The 19910-nt window shown below is 33.3% G+C and overlaps 1 protein-coding gene across 1 annotated transcript in view; it reads left to right on the top strand.

The window, feature by feature from the left end:
• Nucleotides 1-5890: 5890 nt before the first annotated feature.
• LOC114339037 (keratin-associated protein 19-2-like) overlaps nucleotides 5891-19910 on the top strand; it is a 41401-nt gene continuing 27381 nt past the window's right edge. Inside the window, exon 1 of the mRNA XM_028289662.2 lies at nucleotides 5891-5955. Coding sequence (XP_028145463.1) covers nucleotides 5926-5955 — 30 coding nt within the window. The 5' untranslated portion in view covers nucleotides 5891-5925. The remainder of the gene's footprint in view (nucleotides 5956-19910) is intronic.

The raw sequence follows: 19910 nt of genomic DNA, 5'->3' as shown, positions 1-19910 counted from the left end.
ACAAGATACTTGGATCACTGGATATACCCTGGTGTAATCTCTGCTTTGGATCTTCCATAAATAATAAACAATATATAATTTTTTATTAAGTTCACGTTTTAAATCAATTATTTATCAAATACACTATCAATATTATTTAATCAACAACTCAAAATATTCCCGATGCCATGTCAAATATTTAAAATTATCACTGATTGTCACTGTCTGACTGACAATATGCTGACAATATTCTATTCGACTGAGTGCGTTGTATGACAAAGATAGATTTGGAAAATATTACCACGGACATTGTGTTAATTTTTTTCGAAACCTGAAGAAACCAATAAATATTTTAGAAAAATTTAAAATCAGAGTGAAAGACTAAATTATTATCGAGAGCCGAAAGTCTCTTATAATAAATAAAAAGTTTATTTTGAATGAGATATTTGAAATTAAAAATCACACTAAATTTTCTCTTAGTTTTTCACCCCTGTAACTTATTAAAATAAACATTATAGAAGTCTCAGGGATTTTCAGCCCTCACTAATAACGTAATCTTTCATTCTGCGTTTAAATTTTTCAAAAATATTTATTAGTTTTCTCAGGATTCGAAAAAAATGAATCCCATTTGAATAGCATTGGAGCAGAAACTACTTACTCATCCCCTTAATAGAGAGAGATAAATAGGGGTTTTAAAATTCTACTGGATAAATTACAACTAGATGGCAGGCCGATAACTACTTAGCCTCACTGTGGTGCCACTACCACAAGAACAGTTTAATATGTTGTAGTACATTTTTGTAGAAGGCTAATCTCAAAATTTCAGCCAAACCGAAGTAGTCGTAATTTTATTTTGACCACGTGTGAAATTAGGCCTGTCCACAGATTGAAGAAAAATGGTAAAAGAGTAATATAAGATCAGTCGGTGATTATTCTTGTTTTTGGTGACACTTCTCCTTCGAAGACGATCATCAAAAACTGATTGAACGAGTTTCAACGTGGTCGGTTTCTGCTGAGTCCATGTCCTGGTTAATCTGTTTAAGCGATTCCTGGTATTCACAAGGTTTTATCCTTTTTCTTTCGTCCTTATAGAGGGCAGGTTGGAATCTTCAAAAGACATCTCAGTACAGGACGCCGCCTGACTGACCCTTAGTGCAGGATTCATTCTTCGTATTCTCGGCGATAATTCTCCAGGGCCTCGATTTTCGAACCTTCGCTTCGTTATCGAACGTATTCGCTTCGTATCTATTTAGTATACGAAACAAATACGTTCGATAACGAAGCAAAGGGTCAAAAATCGAGACCCAGTTACTTTAAAACGCCCTCTGGACGCCGATGCTATACCGAACCCCTATCTGCTAAATCAGACTTTTCTCTGTCATCCAGCGCCCCGAAAGCGGAATGACCGCTGTTCGGCTGCGGAATATAAGACCGACATCTGTTCCGAAGCAGGGGCGGCTCGTGATAGTATAAGGTGATGAGGCACACTACACCTGAGGAATTTTATTATTATGGTTATCTTCTCTTTAATGGCCAGAAGGTGATTTTGTGACGTCATAACGCTAGGACGAATCTAGGACCAATAATCCCGGACAAAAAACCCTCACAAATTATCCCTGGACAAGAAATTTCCAGACAAATAATCCCCGAACAAAAAATCCCCACAAAAATCCCCGGACAAATAAACTCCGGACAAAAAGACCCCACAAAAAATCCCGGACAAATAATCTACAAAAATTTTTTTATTCAAAATATCCCCACAAAGAATTCCGGACAAAAAATCCTATTTGCTGTCGATTAGTTCTCTAAAACTTTTCCAGTGAATGCAATCGACTCAATTGCTTTCAGCCTCAGTGCATAGAGTTATTTTGAAGTCCAATTCCATATTGAAAGCTTCAAATTTTACATAACAATAGAGTGTGCGTTTTTTCAAAAATCGTGGAAGATATGGGGAATGAGATAAGGCTGTGGGAATCATGTTGCAATATTATTCGCTTAAATCTTTTGCTCACTCTGATTTAAATAAGTATGTTCAAAAACATTTTACAAAAAAACACAACCACAACTTACAACATTTTTGAAACATTTAAAAACTACTTTTGTATGTAATTGTAACAAATAAATAAAGAAAAATAATTTATTATATAGTTATATATTTTACAAAAAAAATACAAACACAAAATACAACATTTTTGAACCACTTAAAAACTACTTTTGTATGTAAACGTCCGATGTGGAAGTGGAAACGTTAATAAAATCATTTTTTAAGTTAAATTGTATAATCTTATTTCTCATTTAGAATAATAAATTACATAAATGCCACAAAGAAATAGCTTCAGAACAATATATTAGGTGATGATGAACAATGATTTAAAATGAACAATGTTTTAAATATATAAACTTCTAAAATATAATAACTAATCCATTGCTATATACCGCGTGTACATGGAAAGCTATGATCTGCAATCGACTGGTGCTTGTAGTCGGTTCAGTTCGGTTATTCCCATCCCGTTCTGCGGAACCTGAGGCCATTCGGCTATTTTTATTCCGTTCCGCGGAGCGTGAGGCTGGCCTCTAGGATGTTGCATTTTGTTCCTAGAAGTGGTGGCACATTTTTCAAATTTTGCCGGTTTGTGGTCTTTGTTCTCCGGTTTTACTGTTGGCATTCTCCCATACTGTTGCAGATGGTGTGAGGCTTGCTCCAGCTGTAATGATTTGAGAAAGTTGGAATGGCACGTGGAAGACGGGTATATAAGAAGATAAAGAGTCAGGGCCGTACGGATTTTAATTTTTTTCATAAAAATAAAGGTATTTAGGAAATTTCAAAAAGCTAAATTATATTTAAAAAATTTATTATAAAACAACGAAATAACGTAAATAGTCGATTGATATACTGGTGAGGCACTGCCTCACCTGCCTCATAGGACAAGCCGCCACTGTTCCGAAGCACTATCTTTATATATGCACAGACTGTCAGAAAGGCGGCCTTTTCCTTTTCTCTGTTTCACTTTTTCATGAAACAGAACGGTATCACTCCCAGCCGGCATTTCCTTCTTCCTCGCAGTCTGGCTAACATAATCCGACTCACTAATTCGCCTCTTATGAAAACGTACTTCCTCTACTTACAATATCTTTCCCTCCTGGTTTTGTCTACATCGACTATCTGAAGAAGCAAAAAACGGTCACAGGACTCTACTATGCAGAATTATTTGGGCCCATTCGACGCCGAATTTCAGAAAAATAACCACATTTGGCGAAGAAAACAGTGATCTTCTACCATAAAAACGCAGCGGCTCACACCTTCGATGATGCCATGACAAAATTGGTCAAATTGGACTACGAATTTCTTTCCAATCCATTTCATTCTCCATATTTGGCCACATGCGAATTCCTTTTGTTTTTAAACTGAAAATATTCATTCACCGGGCAGACATTTTAAGTCGAATGAGCAGGTAATTAGGAGGTTGTTGATGCCAAGTAAGCTTACTTTGCAAACCATTGTACAGAAAACGTATTTTTTAGGCGGTTATAGAAGTTGGAGCATCGCTGGTCAAGTGTGTCGAGCTAAAACGAGACTATGTCGAGAAATAAATTGCCACTTTTCCAAGATTTTTGTTTTTCTTTTGTAGGCTAAGTAATTATCGAACTGCCCTACTACTTTATTAGTAGTAGGGCAAAATGTGAAAAAAATAGTATTTTTCATCTTAAATTGTTATTAGTAAAAAACACGCCAACATTTCTGGAAACGTTTAGGTGTTCCTAATACAGATAATCATTTTGCTTGTTATCCTAAAGTAATGGTTGGTCTTAAAAATTGTGGTATTTCAGTGTAAGCTGTCACTTCTTGACATTTGTTAAAATGCAGTACATGAACTTAAAGGAACTCTATTAGTTTTAAAAGATATCGACGCTGCCAAGCCAAAACGGCATAAACGCCAAAATGACCAGTTTTGAGGTAGATGCATGAAAAAATAGGATTTTAATTTCCGCACCAGACAGTCACCGCGGCATAACCGAAAACAAAGTGAAATAGGTGTAATATTGGTTTAAAGTTTTTATAAACGCCAGTCTAGTCACGCACGTGAAGGTCGACGTGAACAATTATTGACACAACCGCCAGTGCCCGTAAGATTATCATTGTGTACAATTCGGTCCAGTAATAATAGTAAAGGTATGTATTTTTACAATTTTTATGGATACGTAACATGATATTACTTACCTCTGCAATATTTTCAATTTGTATTGATTTTTGAAGCGTAAACACCCTGAATTTCTTTAAAAACTATGAGGCGTTTATGCCAAAACCAAATATTTACATCGTGGTTGACACAAGCGCCATTCCTCAATGGTATTCTTATGCAGGTTTATTTTTTAAAAATTACGCAAATAAAAAGTTTATTTTAAAATTTTTTATTGTAACTTTGTACTAGTGTGATGAACAATTCTTTTTGTACTACAGCGTATAGTTGAAATCAATTTTATATAGCGAAAAATGGCGATCGATTTTTGGCGTTTATGCCATATTTTTGTTGCACATGAATAGCAGAAGTAAAAAAAAATAATGGCCTTACTAAATGAAAATAAACCATATACCGAAGCAGCACAAAATAATATACAGACTGGCAATAATTCCCCTATATTCCCCTTAGAGGTTTATGACATTTATAATGCCAACATTGCAGAAGCTTTTAGCAATGCCATTATCATCTTTGAGGAACCACCAGACGTTGCAGCAAAAGAAGAAATATTTAGTCACGATCTCACATCATATTTCAATTATTAAACCAATGTATCATGCAAAATATTTATCTCTTAAAATGAACAACATAGTTCCAGATCAACTGGATGAAACACATGTAGAAGATAAAACGGAGTGAATTGTTTAAAAGTTAAAAGTTGTTAAATATTTTTCTGTTTTTTTTTACTAACTTTTATTTTGAACAATAGAAAAGAAGTAAATCTTATGTTATTTTTGTGAATAATTATTTTCTTATTTGTTTTAGAAATTAAAAAATAACTATTTTTATGTACCTCTGATTGTTGTGTTTTCTTAGTTTTTAAGTTGTTGTTCTTTGAAAGTTGTCTTTTGAGTTTTATTTTTATACCAATCTTTGTATATCTCTTCTATTTGAGTATTATTTACTTTTAGGTATTTCATCCTAGCACCAAAAACATGTTTAAAGGATTTAGGGTTTTGTTTTTAACTTACAATGTATTTTTGATTAATAAAAAATAAAACCTATCAAAAATCCTCGTAATTTCATAATTTTTCTTATTGGCATAAACGACAATTTTTAATTTTCGTTTTTTTTTTTCATTAATGGCATATATCCCTTTTAAGCGCCATTTTGGCTAACCTTACAACAATGCGATCGACGCAAACGCCAGAGGTAAGTTTGGCATATTCACCAATGTTATATCTTGATTGGACATAAGCGCCATTTTCTAGTTTTTTTATTTATTTCACATAGTATTTTCAGCCACATTAATGTTTACAAAATATTAAAATTTGAAAAAAAAATCACCAATTTTTTTGAGTCACTTTGCAGATAAGCAAAATTGGTAAAAATAAAAATAATCAGTTTTTTGTGTTTCCTGAAAAATCAAGGTAATGTCGTTTATGCCGTTTTGGCTTGACAGCGTCGATATATTGCTTATTGTTTTAGATTTTATTTATGCTCTGCTTTACCAACTCAAATTTGTACTTGACCCCTTTATTTCTTGCCTTACATTATTTTTGAACAGTTTAAATTGAAGTATTATTCGTGATTGACTAGACTAAAATCCTAATACGTGTCGCAATTTCTTTAAACCTTGATAGGGTAACTAGAAGGTACATCTTTTGTTTGTGTGGATATGCACCCATCTATAAATAACCAGGAGGATATCATTACAATCAGTATTACTCATATCGTACGACTTTACAACGGTCTCAGTTTTTTAACAATGTTTTCCAAAAAAATGATTGTTTTTGTGGTGAGTGGAAAAAATGTGTAACTAAGTGGTTTTTTATAGTGAATTTTTATAAAAATGATACATTAATAAAAAAAAAAATTAGTAATATTTCGTAAAATTTTGCAATTAGGCAATCAGGTAAAATTGTATATCCACGATATAGGCCAGGGTAATAAGGCGAAAATATACCCCGTTCGTGATACTTCAACAGCCAGTGTACTGAAGCGTTTTTTTTTCGACAAGTCAATACCTATTAGAACAAATTGTAACTATTGCCTGCGTAGGATCTGGCGGCTCTTTTTATTCATAAACAATTTAGTGTCAAAAAACGGCATTTTTTCCTTTTTTTTTTCTTCAAATCAATGGAAAACAGTGACACTTACGGTTTTTTTTGTCCAAACATCTTCGAGAACATGGAAAATATTGGCGTATTATAAAGGTTGATATACTCATTTACTGTTAATATAATTGCGAAAAACGTAAAAATTGCAAAAAAATAAATTTCGCAATAACTATTAACCGTTAAATTTAGTATACGGCTTTGAAATTTTTGTAAAATGAGGGTTCTTTGGTGCTTTATGTGATAAAAATTTCAAACCGATCCATTTAACTGTTTAAATTTTATTCAAATTGTTTTTCACAGAGAGCCTTTTTTTGTTTGCAATAACACAAGTTAGAAAAAAAATGATTTTAGAAATATTCTACAGGTATCAAAAGAAAGAACATGAGCTACACTTTCAAACTGGTTTTAAAAAAATGAATAACAAATGCATCTATTGGTAATAAATAATTATGCAAAAGTATCGTCAATTTTTCCTTTTAAATTTTTTTGGATAACTTTTTTTAAAAACATCTATTTTTTGCCGTGTTTTAGGTGCACTTTTGCATTATTATTTATCACTAATAAATTCACTTTTTATTCACTTGTTTTTAAACCATTTTGAAAATTTAGCTCGTGGTCTTTCACTTGGCACCTGTAGAATGGTTTTAACATAATTTTTTACTTATGCTATTGCAAAAAAGCTCACTGAGATAAACAATTTGAATAAAATGTAATAGTTATTTATGATATGTGTTAAAAGTACACGTTTAAGGCACGCATGTGAAAGTTAATTCACATGAGTGCCTTAAAGATGTACTTTTTAACACGCATATCATACAATATTTTTTCTACAAACGTAATTACAGGACAATATCTACAAAAAGTTTTACTTGAACTTGACTGACATTCCATTTTTATATTTTTTGACATTACATCAAAATTGTCTATACGGTCAATACGAACTGCAGTGCCTTAAAAATATTTTAAAGCATTTTTAACGCTCGTATGGAGTGCTAAAAATTGCATTTTTAACACGGTTGTAGAATAACAATTAAATGAATTATGAAAGCTGTACATTAATTTTTACAATAGTTATTGGGAAATTAATTTTTTCGCAATTTCTACTTGTTTCGCAATTATATTAACCATAAATGAGGATATCAAACTTTGTAATAGGCCATTTTAATGCATTTTCCATGCTTTCGACGATGCTTGTACTAAAAAAACCACAAGTTTCACTGTTTTCCATTGATTTAAAAAAAAACAAAAAGGCGGTTTTTTGACACTAAATTGTTTATAAATAAAATAGCCGCTAGATCCTACGCAGGAAATAGTCATGGAAATAGTTACAATTTGTTATTATAGGTTTTACCTGTCGAAAAAACGTTTCCGTAACCTGGTTGTTGAAGTATCATGGAAAAAAACCTTATTACTCTAGACTAATATTGTTCTAAAGCTCTTTCTTTGGAAAATACCCTATTGTGGATATTTTGACATCTACACGAAAGTGATACTTTTTATTATAGGCTATCGATTATGTTCAAAATAAGAGAGCTAAAAAGGAACTACAACGTTAACGGGATTTTATTGTCTCATATGGACAAAAGAAAGGGGTGAATTAGTCCCTAGGCACAGGGTGAATTAGGGTGAGTTCTATGCACTTTTGGTACAAACTCGTCTACAGGAAAATTGTTCCAGGTTAAATTTACTATCTAAATATCACATTTATGTTTTTTTACAAAAATATATTCAAAAGAAAAGCAAGAAAAAAACACGAAAGAAAGCAATTTTGTTTTTTGCCCCATAACTTTTTTCCACGGAGAAATAGCTATAGGCATTGCTTTAGCGAAAACTAACGTCTATTCTTCTTTTTTAAAATAAAATTTGGTAAAAGCTTTTAGGATTTACAGTTTCCGAAATAGAATTTTTCAAATTTCGCCACTCACAGTATTTTTGGACCATTCTCCCCATTATTTCGCAAACATTGTTCTGTAACTTTTTTCTACGCATCTCTAGGTATATACAACGGTACATTTGGTAAAAAGAGAAGTCAATTACCTCTAAAATGGTCTATTGTATAAGACTATACGGCTTGTTTTAAGCAAGTTATGCTTTTTTAAGGTTTTATACTTTTAATAATTTTTGATATTTTTAATGATTATTTTTTAAATTTCTCATTATGACTTTTTTTCTTGTACATATAGGTATATACGTTTTAGAATAAAAGAAAGCGTATTTTCTTTACTTTAAAATGGTGTATCGCAAAAAGTTCTAGGACTATTTTTAAACAAGATATCCGTAGGATATCCAAGAGTATCCGTAATTTGAGAAAAATTTTAAAAATTATTATTTTTTTAATTAGAAGGTTATAATTGCATATTATAACATAATTTTTAATTCCAAATAACTTTTCTTAATAACACTTTTCGATATTGTGGAATATAAAGGTACTTTACTCTTGAGCGAAATTCACATTTTTTAACATACCTCGTACATTATTGATAAAATTTTATATGTGATGATTGCATCTTAGGTTTTAGACTATGCAGAGCATTTTATAAAAAATAATTTTTTTCATAAAGTTACTAATAAAGAAGTTTTCCATATGGTCCCAACTTTATATGCTTTCCAACTTTATGGTATAATATGTCACATTTTGAAAAGCATATCTTGTTTAAAAATAGTCCTAGAATTTTTCACAATACACCATTTTAAAGTTAAGAAAATAAGCTTTCTTGTTTGCTGTACAATGTATACACCTAAAGACACAATAAAAAGTTATAATGAGAAATTTAAAAATGATCATAAAATATATCAAAAATCCTTAAAAGTATAAAACTTTGAAAACAACCATATCTTGCTTAAAAATAGTTATAGAGATTTCTATAATATACTATTTTAAAGGTAATTGACTTTTCTTCCCATTAAATGTGACATTTTCACATACCTAAAGCTAAGCAGAAAATAGTTACAGAACAATGTTTTAGAAGTAACAAGGAAAATGGGCCAAAATCGATGTGAGTGGCAAATTTTGAAAAATCATATTTTAGAAACAATAAATCATAGAGACTTCTACCAAACGCCATTTTAAAGAGGAAGGATAGAAGTTTGTTTTCTGTGAAGCAATGGCTATACCTATATCCCCGTAGAAAAAAAGTTATGGGGCAAAAAACAGATTTGCTATCTTTCGTGTTTTTTCTTGCTTTTCTTTTGAAAATATTTTTGTAAAAAAATAAAATTCTTGACTTTAAAATATGATGTTTCGACAGTAAATTTAATTTGGAACAATTTTACTCTAGACGTGTTTGCACCAAAGGTGCATAGAACTCACCTAATTTGCCGTGTGCCTAGGGACTAATTCACCCCTTTCTCAAAAACGCACCCATTTAAATTGTAGCACTCCGCTGGTTTTCATATTTAGAGGTCCATTGACTATATGAAACAATAAAACCCCGTTACCGCTGTAGTTCCTTTTTAAAATACATAATCAATAGCCTATTAAAAATGGGAAAATTTGAATCGAAATACCATGACCTTAGGTGTATATGTATATTGCATATACTTTTAAATTGAAACTAGACTGAACATAAATTTTATTGAAAATTGTGGAAAATCATGAAAAAAAAATCAACAATTGAATTATGTGTTTCTGTTTTATTTTGAGCTATGCACATTTTGAGTCCAATGATGTTAGTTTCGGTTGTTACAAAGCTAATAGATTAATTTAGATCTTTAACAATTATTATTGTGATAGTCAAATTAATTTTTGCTTGATTCGCATATTGTACTATTACTGAAAGTTGATTCATTTATTGCTGATTAGTATTTCTTTGGGCTACGTGAATAAGTTTCTTCTTCTTCTTCGGTTTTTTCTATTATGAGTTCATCGTTTTCGTGCTCCGCATCGCTCTATTCTCCCAGTGACCTTCTTTGAGATCTCTATTACCCATAGCCTTTCCTATATAAGGTTTCCATATTGTAGTCTGTCTTTTTCTGTTTCTTCTTTCCAGCGGGTTTTTCAGCCACCTTATCATCATTCTCTTTGCCTTATCCCTATGCGGTGTCGACTTCCCCAATTTTATCTCTCCACATAATTTTATCTTGGGCCATATCAATGTTAATCCCCTTTACCAACATGTCCTGTCTTATCGTCTCCCCCCAGGTCTTCTTTGGTCTTCCTCTCCTACTCCTTCCAGGAATCTGCACTTCAGCTATTTTTCGTATTTTCGTATTGGGTGATTACTGTCTCGACTTTGAACATGACCAAACTATCTTAACCTATGCTCTCTCATTTTGGCATCAATTGGTGCCACACCTAGACTTCCCCTAATATACGCATTTCTAATTTTATCCTTCTTTGTCACTCCACTCATCCATCTAGGCATTCTTATTTCCGTCACATACATTCGTTGTTCCTCTTTCTTTTTCACTGCCCAACATTTAGTTCCGTACATCATAGTCGGTCTTATGGCTGTTTTATAGAATTTTCCCTTCAGCTTCATTGGAATTTTTCTGTCACACAACACACCACTCGCTTCATTCCACTTCATTCATCCAGCCCTAATTCTACTGCATGCATCTCCATCTATTTCTCCATTACTCTCTAATACCGATCCTAGGTACTTAAGACTATTGCTTTTCACAATCATTTCACCATCCAACGATACCATTTTATTTGTAGTAACTCTATCTTTAAATGAACATTCCAAATAGGTACTGTGTTTTCGTCCTACTAAGCTTTAAACCTTTTTCCTCCAGAGCTTGTCTCCACTGTTCCAGTTTTTATTCTAAGTTTCTTTCACTATTTCCTATTAACACTACATCATCAGCATACATTAGGCACCATGGAATGCTATCCTGTAGTTTCGCTGTTATCTAGACCAAAACTAATGAGAATAAATAAGGACTAAGCATCGAGCCTTGGTGCAATCTGAAATTTATCAGTCTCTCCCACACCTGTCCTAACACTAGTCGTTACTCCCTCATACATATCTCTCACAATCTTTACGTATTCGCCAGGGACTCCTTTTTATTGAGTGCCCACCACAGAATCTCTCGAGCAACTCTATCATATGCTTTCTCAAGATCAATGAATACCATATGAGCGTTGGTCTCTTTATTCCTGTATTTTTCCATCAGTTGCATTACAATGAAAATTGCATCTGTTGTTGATCTGCCCTGCATAAAGCCAAATTGATTATCGGATTTTCGGTTTCTTCACGTATCCGTCTATCAATTACTCTCTCAGCACCTGTTTTTCAGATACCTGTACTCTGGAATTTTCTACACTTGCCCGTACTTCTGCTTCCTACATCCTACTTTCATTCTGTTCCATATTTTCTGTGTCCTTATTGTATTCTCTGGTGATTTATAGACATATTCTCATAAAGTCCAATTCAAATTATTTTATTTTATTTCGTATAGTTGTCATTGGCCATATTTTCGTTCCATACAAAGGAATATTTGGCACTGTACTCTGAAAAATCCCTTTACACTTGCACTATTATAATGAAAAATTATTTTTGAGTTTTCTTTGATAAGTTCAAATCTGCAAGCTCGGATCCAATACATAAGTATTTGGTATTAGCCATATTTATCTTGAGCCCCATACCTCCTTGTTCTTCCATAATTTCCTTATCATATATTCCTCCCTTTCTTTTCAGTGTCTAACTTTATTTGCAACTTGGTTTCTTTATACAGTCTCTGTGTTTTATTTACCAATTTCTCTCCAAAGGTGCATTCTTCCTTTGCTTCCCGTAGTTGTTTCCTGGGCATGCTATCGTATGCTTTTTCCAAGTCAATAAGTTTGAATATTTTTCTCTTTGTTCTTTTCTATCACCTGTCTCATGATGAATATATTATTTAGACATGATCTGGTTTTTGGAATCCCAATCCGGTCCCTGTGTTGATCTATTTTTTCTTTGATACTGTAAAGTTTTATAAAGTGGTCCCTTTTATAAAGTGCAGTATTTAACAGAAATTATTTTTTATTTAACTCATGTGCTTGAGTTTTGAAACTTTTCGACTTTATCTTTTTTTGGCTATACTTACACGATTCCAAATACTGGTCAAATTTTGTCATACCGTCTATTTTTGGACTTAAAAATTTAATAATAAATTTTACTTTTCTATCTTAAGTATTAAACTTAGGTGTTTTTGATGGTGAAATCGTTTTGTCATTCATTAGGATAAACAACTTGTTTCAAAACAATTAGTGCAATATATAATCCATTGAATGATGAATTAAAAAAAATCATAATGAATGTGTGTTTTATAAATGGGTTGTTATTGTAAAGTATCACTGTATCAAACAGAAAAATATATTGCATAATATGGAAGAAAAAAAGAATTCTACTAAAGAATACAAGCTACGCGAATGGCATATACAGCTTGACGAAATATAATTACAAGCTCTAGCAACAAGCTCTCTTACAGCTCTCAAGTGCTGTTTTACATAAGTTTTTATCTTGAGTCATATCAACATCAATCCTCTTTACCGAAATATCCTGCCTAAGCGTCTCCCCAGGTTTTCTTTGGTTTTCCTCTGCTCTTCAAGGGATCTGCACTTCAGCAATTCTTCGTATAGGGTGATTACCGTCTCGACGTTCAACATGACCAAACCATCTTAACTTATGCTCTCTCATTTTAGTGCATCAAACGGTGCCACACCTATATTTCCCCTAATAAACTCATTTTTAATTTGATCCTTTTGTCACTCCTGTCATCCATCTAAGCATTCTCCTTTCCGCCACAAGCATTCATTGTTCCTTTTCTTTTTCACTGCCCAACATTCAGTTGTTTTCCCTTCAGCTTCATGAATTTTTCTGTCATACAACACACCACTCGCTTGATTCCACTTCATCCATCCACATCCAGCCCTAATTTTACTGCGTGCATCTACATCTCTATTTCTCCATTACTCTCTAATACCGATACTAGGTACTTAAAACTATTGCTTTTCACAGTAAGTTTACCATACATAGGTATCATTTTATTTGTAGTGACTCCATCTTTAAATAAACATTCCAAATATTCTGTTTTTGTCATACTAAGTTTTAAAACCTTTTCCTCCACAGCTGGTCTCCACTGTTTCAGATTTTTTCTCTTTGACTATTTCTAAATCTCCTTCACTATTTCTTGTTAACATTTCACATGAAATTTATCAGTCTCTTTATATTGTCTCACAACAAATGGGGGTATGAAAACAATGATGAAAATGGGGAAAAACTCCTGGAGTGGGCCGAAGAAAACAATATCCACCTTATCCATAGTCTAAAAGATAAACCTACTTTCTTTTCTAGAAGATGGCGCAAAGGCTACAACCCTGATCTATGCTGGGTTTCGAGTAACTCACAGTTACAACCACTCCCAAGCTCCCGAACTGTACTGCCTAGTTTCCCTCGCAGCCAACATCGACCTGTCATAATCGAAATAGGCATACAAATTTCTATCGTTGAATCCACGCCGAGACCCCGTTGGAATTTTAACAAAGCAAATTGGCCTGAATACACCAAAGAGCTGGACACCTGCATTCGCTTCATTGACCCAAAGGCCAACAATTACCACCGTTTTTTAGGAATGGTTATCTCTATCGCCAAAAAACATATCCCCCGAGGTTTTCGAAAGGAGTACATCCCAGGCTGGACGGAAGAAAGCCAAAAACTATATGAAGAATTTTTGAAGTCAGAAGATCCCGAAATCGGTGACAACTTACTCAAGTCACTGGATTCAACTAGACTTAATAAATGGAAATCTACCGTAGAACATATTGATTTCTCCCGTTCCAGTCGGAAGGCATGGGGACTGATCCGCAAACTGGGCGAAGCAAGCAGAGCACAACACTTAAACAAATCAACAATTGAGCCAAATAAGATAGCCAATAGAATAATTGAGAACTCTCGAGCTCCATCTGAGAAAACTCATACATCGATGGTAAAAAAAGCTCTTAAACAACTTAAAGCAAATACCCCCACAACATCAGAATACTCACGTGCCTTCTCATTGGATGAAATAAACGAAGCGCTTAACCAAACCAAAACGGGAAAAGCAGCTGGTTTCGATGGAATATATCCTGAGTTTATAGTCCACACTGGTACAAAAACAAGACAATGGCTCAAAGAATTCTTTAGCGACATTGTGACTACAGCTATGCTTCCCCCAGAATTTAAAAGAACAAAAATTATCGCAATCCAGAAGCCTGGCAAAGACAACAAGCTGCCTGAAAGTTACCGGCCTATCGCCTTACTCAGTTGCTGTTATAAATTACTAGAACGACTCTTATATAATAGAATATGTAACACCATTGAGGACGCTGTACCAATTGAGCAAGCTGGATTTAGAAAAGGACGAAGCTGTTGTGACCAAGTGCTACATTCATCGAAGCTGGCTTTGAAAGACGTGAAAAATCTGCCATAACATTTATAGACCTTACGGCTGCCTATGACACTGTGTGGAGAGAGGGCCTTATTTATAAGTTGATGAAAATCATACCCTGTCTCAAAACTTGTCAGCTGATAAACAATCTACTAACTAACAGACTGTTTCAGGTATATATAAATGATGCACGAAGTAGCGTTAGAAAACTTAACAACGGCTTACCTCAAGGCTCAGTGCTAGCTCCTTTATTATTTAACCTTTATACGGCGGATATACCTGAAACAAAATCGAGAAAATTCGCTTATGCAGACGACCTGGCCATTGGCTTCCAAGATAATAGTAAGGAAGCTGGAGAACGAGCTCTAAACGAGGACCTAACTACACTTAGTAACTACTTTAAGAACTGGCGCTTACGTCCTAACACAAGCAAAACTGAAACCTGTCTCTTTCACCTGTCGAACCAACTTGCGGGCGATACCCTCAATGTAACTCTAAATGATGCAGCTATCAAACATAACAACAACCCCAAATATCTAGGCATCACACTTGATAGAACACTCACCTTCAAAAGCCATCTTACAAACGCAGCCGGTAAACTGAGAACAAGAAATAATATAATAACAAAACTTGCTGGAACAACTTGGGGTGCTTCTGCAGATACTCTTCGGACCTCTGCTCTAGCTTTGGTTTTTTCAGTGGCAGAATATTGTGCACCAGTATGGTTAAATAGTGCACATACAAACAAAATCGATGTCCAACTTAATCAAACCATGAGATTAATCACTGGAACAATAAAATCAACCCCAGTGAGATGGCTGCCTACTTTGAGCAATATTGCCCCACCAGATCTACGCCGTACAGCAGAATTAGTGAGAGAGTATCAGAAAATTGTAGCCAACATACAATTACCAATCCATCAAGACATACCAGACATCTCAAAAGAGCACCAGCGACTGAGGTCTAGAAATCCTCCAATCAGAACTGCCCGAACAATTGGTGATTCCTATGATATACAAAGGCAATGGTCCACAAGATGGATGCCAACAATAGCAGCAGACTATATTCAGATATCCACCCCAACCCAGGGTTTCATCGGATCGGGTCTGCCCCGGCCCACCTGGACGAGGCTTAATCGCATACGTACCGGACATGGTAAATGTGCTGATTCTCTGTTCAAATGGGGTCGTGCAGAAAGTCCACAGTGTGATTGTGGATCGCTTAGACAGACCATAAGTCATTGTGTTTCAGATTGCCTAAATCGGGCCTACCGTGGAAACCTCCAGGACTTTGTGGAATGCTCCCCAGATGCAATTGAATGGCTATGTAAATTGGACATTAATATTTAGATTCATTCATTATGTTTTGGTGTTTGAATAATATATGTGTGTATGTGTATATATGTGTGTATATGTGTATATATGTATATATATTATATTTGTGTATTTATCGTACTGAGAAAGTCCATACGCTAAATAAAAAAATAAATCAGTCTCTCCCACACCTGTCCAAACACTAGTCGCTACTCCCTCGTACATATATCTCACAATCTTTAAATATTCACCAGAGACTTCTTTCTTATTAAGTGCTCACCACAGAATCTCTCGAGGACCTTTATCATATATGCTTTCTCAAGATCGATGAATAACCACATGAGCGTTTGTTTCGTTATTCCTGTATTTTTCCATCAATTTCCTTATAATAAGGATTGCATCTGTTGTTGATCTGGCCTTCTTCTTCTTTACGTGCCATCTCCGCGACGGAAGTTGGCAATCATCACGGCTATTCTGATCTTAGATGCTGCTGCTCTGAATAGTTCGGTTGATGTGCAATGCACATTGTGCATCCGCACCATTCCCTCAAGTTAGGCAACCATGAGATTCTTCTCCTTTCTACACTTCTCTTGCCCTGGAATTTCCCTTGTGTAATCAATTGAAGTATGTTGTATCTCCCATTGCGCATAAAATGCTCCAGGTTTTGCAGCTTTCTTGTCTAGATAGTTTTCAATAATTCCATTCATTTGTTGACTCTTCTCATGACTTCTGATCTGGTCTGCATAAAACTAAATTGATTATCGGATATTTCGGTTTTTTTAAGTATCCGTCCATCAATTACTCTCTTCCATATTTTAATGGTATATTAATTTTATAGCTCTGTAGTTTGTACATTGTTGTTTATATTCCTTGTTTTTGTAAACAGGTACTAACCTACTACTACTATATTCGTCTGGAATTTGTCCAACTTTCATAATTCTATTGGAATATATAAATAAAATTATGTTATGTAAAATGATAATCAGATTAGTGATACGTGATTTAACTTTATATTTTTGTCTTTTATTATTTACTATCATTTTACAACTCTCCATTATTCCATCCAATTTGATACTCGGCTTGCAGATGTGGACCATAAAATAAAAATGCTTATCTATTACGCCAGGGAAATAAAATGTTATATAAAATATTATCAGCAAGCATAGGATATTTTAAAACTGAAATTTTATGACTATATCAGCCCTATTTGATGCATAAAATATTAAATTCACTGCGCTTCAAAACTGGCGCATATTTTTTAAATTTCAAAAATATCATTTAGTAAAAATAATCAGGGACTCCTTTGTTTGCGAGCATTCTTTTGACATTCCCAAAGGGATTAGAAACAGTAATAATTAGTGCAGTAACTGAAGTTTTTCACCTCCGATTTCGTTGAACCTTCATCGAGTTTCATGAAAATTGGTGAGCAGTTAGAGGATATATCAAGAAACAAAGGTCAGATGATGCCAACTTGCGCTTTTACCCGGGGGGTGGAAATGGGAATGGGAAAAGGTTTTACCCCTTCCCGGGGGTGAAAATTATTTTGTTAAAAATAATATTACTAATCGATAGAGGGGCAAATTATAAGCAAAATTTGTTATATAAAGTTATTAATATAAATCAATACTTTTTGAGTTATTAAAGATCAAAAATTTTATTTTTTCGTAAAAAAATGCATGTTTTAAAGCGGTTTTTCACGTATAATTCAAAAACTACAAGCTTTTACAAAAAAGTTATAATTATCAAAATTAAAGGCAATAAAAAATTTAATACACTCCTCACTTGAACAACTAAACTAATGTTAATTCAAAGTGAGTTATGGGTAATTTAATGTATTTTTTTTTGACGAGTATTCAAATCTAAGTATTCAATCTTAAATAACGGGAAAACTATGCATTTTATAAAATATACCTGCTAAATACTTTTCAAAGTACTTCAGAGTACCTATCAAATCAGCTCCAGAAGAAGATAATAGCATTAAAATTACGCATGTTATGATGAAAGTAAGAGAACCCTTTTGAATTTTTTAGGAAAAAGTGAAAAATAAAAATACGCCATTTTCACAAAAGTTAAAACTTATAGTAATTTCTTTATATTAGCGTAAGTAATAACTTTGACACTTAACAATTTTGACCGGTTTAGAATGCATACTTTTGAAAAAAAAAGGTACAATTTAAAAAAATCAGAATTTTTAAAATTATCGTAATTTTCAATATTTTTTGATAATAACTCCAAAAATACTCAATATACGTAAAATACGATAAATAACCAAGTTTTAGCTTTTTTTTTCTGTATTGAATGTTTTACCAGTTTTACTATTTCTGTAGGGTAAAAAATAACCGAAATAGGAACGTTAAAGTTTAAATTTTGCTGAGAGAAATATGTAACCGGGGCCATTTAACCTTTTATTTTAAAAAGGTAAAGGGTTTTTAAGATTAAATTAAAAGGGTTTAAAATATTATGTTTAACGTGGTTTAATAGCCCTTGGAATTATGTTTCAAATGGTTTAAAGGTAGGTAAAACCTGATATCGTAAAAATTAACGGAGTTATTTAAAAAAACACAATAACATTTTTTGGAAAAAATTTTATCATAAATTTTACTTTGACAAATGTTTAATAAGTTTATGTTATAAAATGCATCATTTTCCCGTTATTTAAGCTTGAATACTTAGATTTGGGTGTTCGCCGAAAATAATATACATTCAATTACCTATAACTCACTTTTAGTCAACATTAGAAGGTTTTTATAGTAAGGAGTTTATTTTATTTTTTATTAGCATCAATTTTGGTAATCTTAACTTTTTTGTTAAAACTTATAGTTTTTGAGTTATTTATCAAAAATCGATTAAAAACATTCATTTTTCTCACGAAAAATTAAAATATTTGATCTTTAATAACTCAAAAAGTTTTGATTTATTTTAATAACTTTATTTAACAAATTTTGCTTAGAATTTGTCCCTCTATCGAAGTATGGGGTTATTTTTAAGAAAATAATTTTCACCCCCGAGAAGGGGTGGCACCCACCCCCAGGATAAAAGCGCAAGTTAGCACCATGTCGCCTTTATTCCTCGAGACATCCTCTAACCACTCACCAATTTTCATGCAAATCGATGGAGGTTCAACGAAATCAGGGGTAATAGCTCATATCCACCTTCAGTGACTACTAAAAATAAAAACAAAAATGGTTAAAATTTTAACCTTTTCACTGCGGGAACCGGATCTATACGTAAAATGATTTCGTGCCCGTACAACGGGAACCGGGTAAATACGCATAACATTTTTCGGCATTCGCTGCGGCAACCGTAAGAATCAGATATTGTTTGCGTATTGTATGTTGCCTATAGAAGAGAATTAGACATATTATATCAAAATTTACAATAGTCCATTCTTTCACGGTTTTTGCTCTAAATTTTAAAGAACCGCTTGGATTGACATGAAATTTGGCATACGTATAGCTTACATGTCAAAGAAAAAAAGTGATATTGTGCCGATGTGTGCTTTTGCCCTGGGGGTGACTTTCACCCCCTCTTGGGGGTAAAAAAATATATGTCCAAAATAAGTCCGGAAATGGGTAAACTGACTAATTTTAAGTAACTTTCGAGTTATTTGCGAGTGAATATGTTCATTTTTCAACAAAATAACCACATTTTTAGACGGTTTTTCGCAAATAACTCAAAAAGTAAGTATTTTGTCGAAAAAAACGTTCTTAGCAAAAACATGGACTATAAAAAATTAAAAAAAATGGTGTACACGTTAGGTCTCTGGATCTCGTAAAACCAGAGTTATAGCCAATGAAAAATAGATTCATATTCACCAAATTTCAAATAGAATATTTCGACGTGAAATATCCAAAAAATTAAGCACTTTTTGGGAAAAACCCATTATAACTTTTTGAAAGTGTTTAAAAAAGGTTTATTTCTGTTTTTACAAAAAGTTTCTAGCATTAAATTTAAGCAAGTTACGCTCA

The sequence above is a fragment of the Diabrotica virgifera genome, chromosome 5 (assembly GCF_917563875.1).
Source record: "Diabrotica virgifera virgifera chromosome 5, PGI_DIABVI_V3a".
In the NCBI taxonomy this organism is placed as follows: Eukaryota; Metazoa; Arthropoda; class Insecta; order Coleoptera; family Chrysomelidae; genus Diabrotica; species Diabrotica virgifera.
Note: the sequence above shows the minus strand (reverse complement) of the source record. Positions and strands in the feature narration are given on the sequence as shown.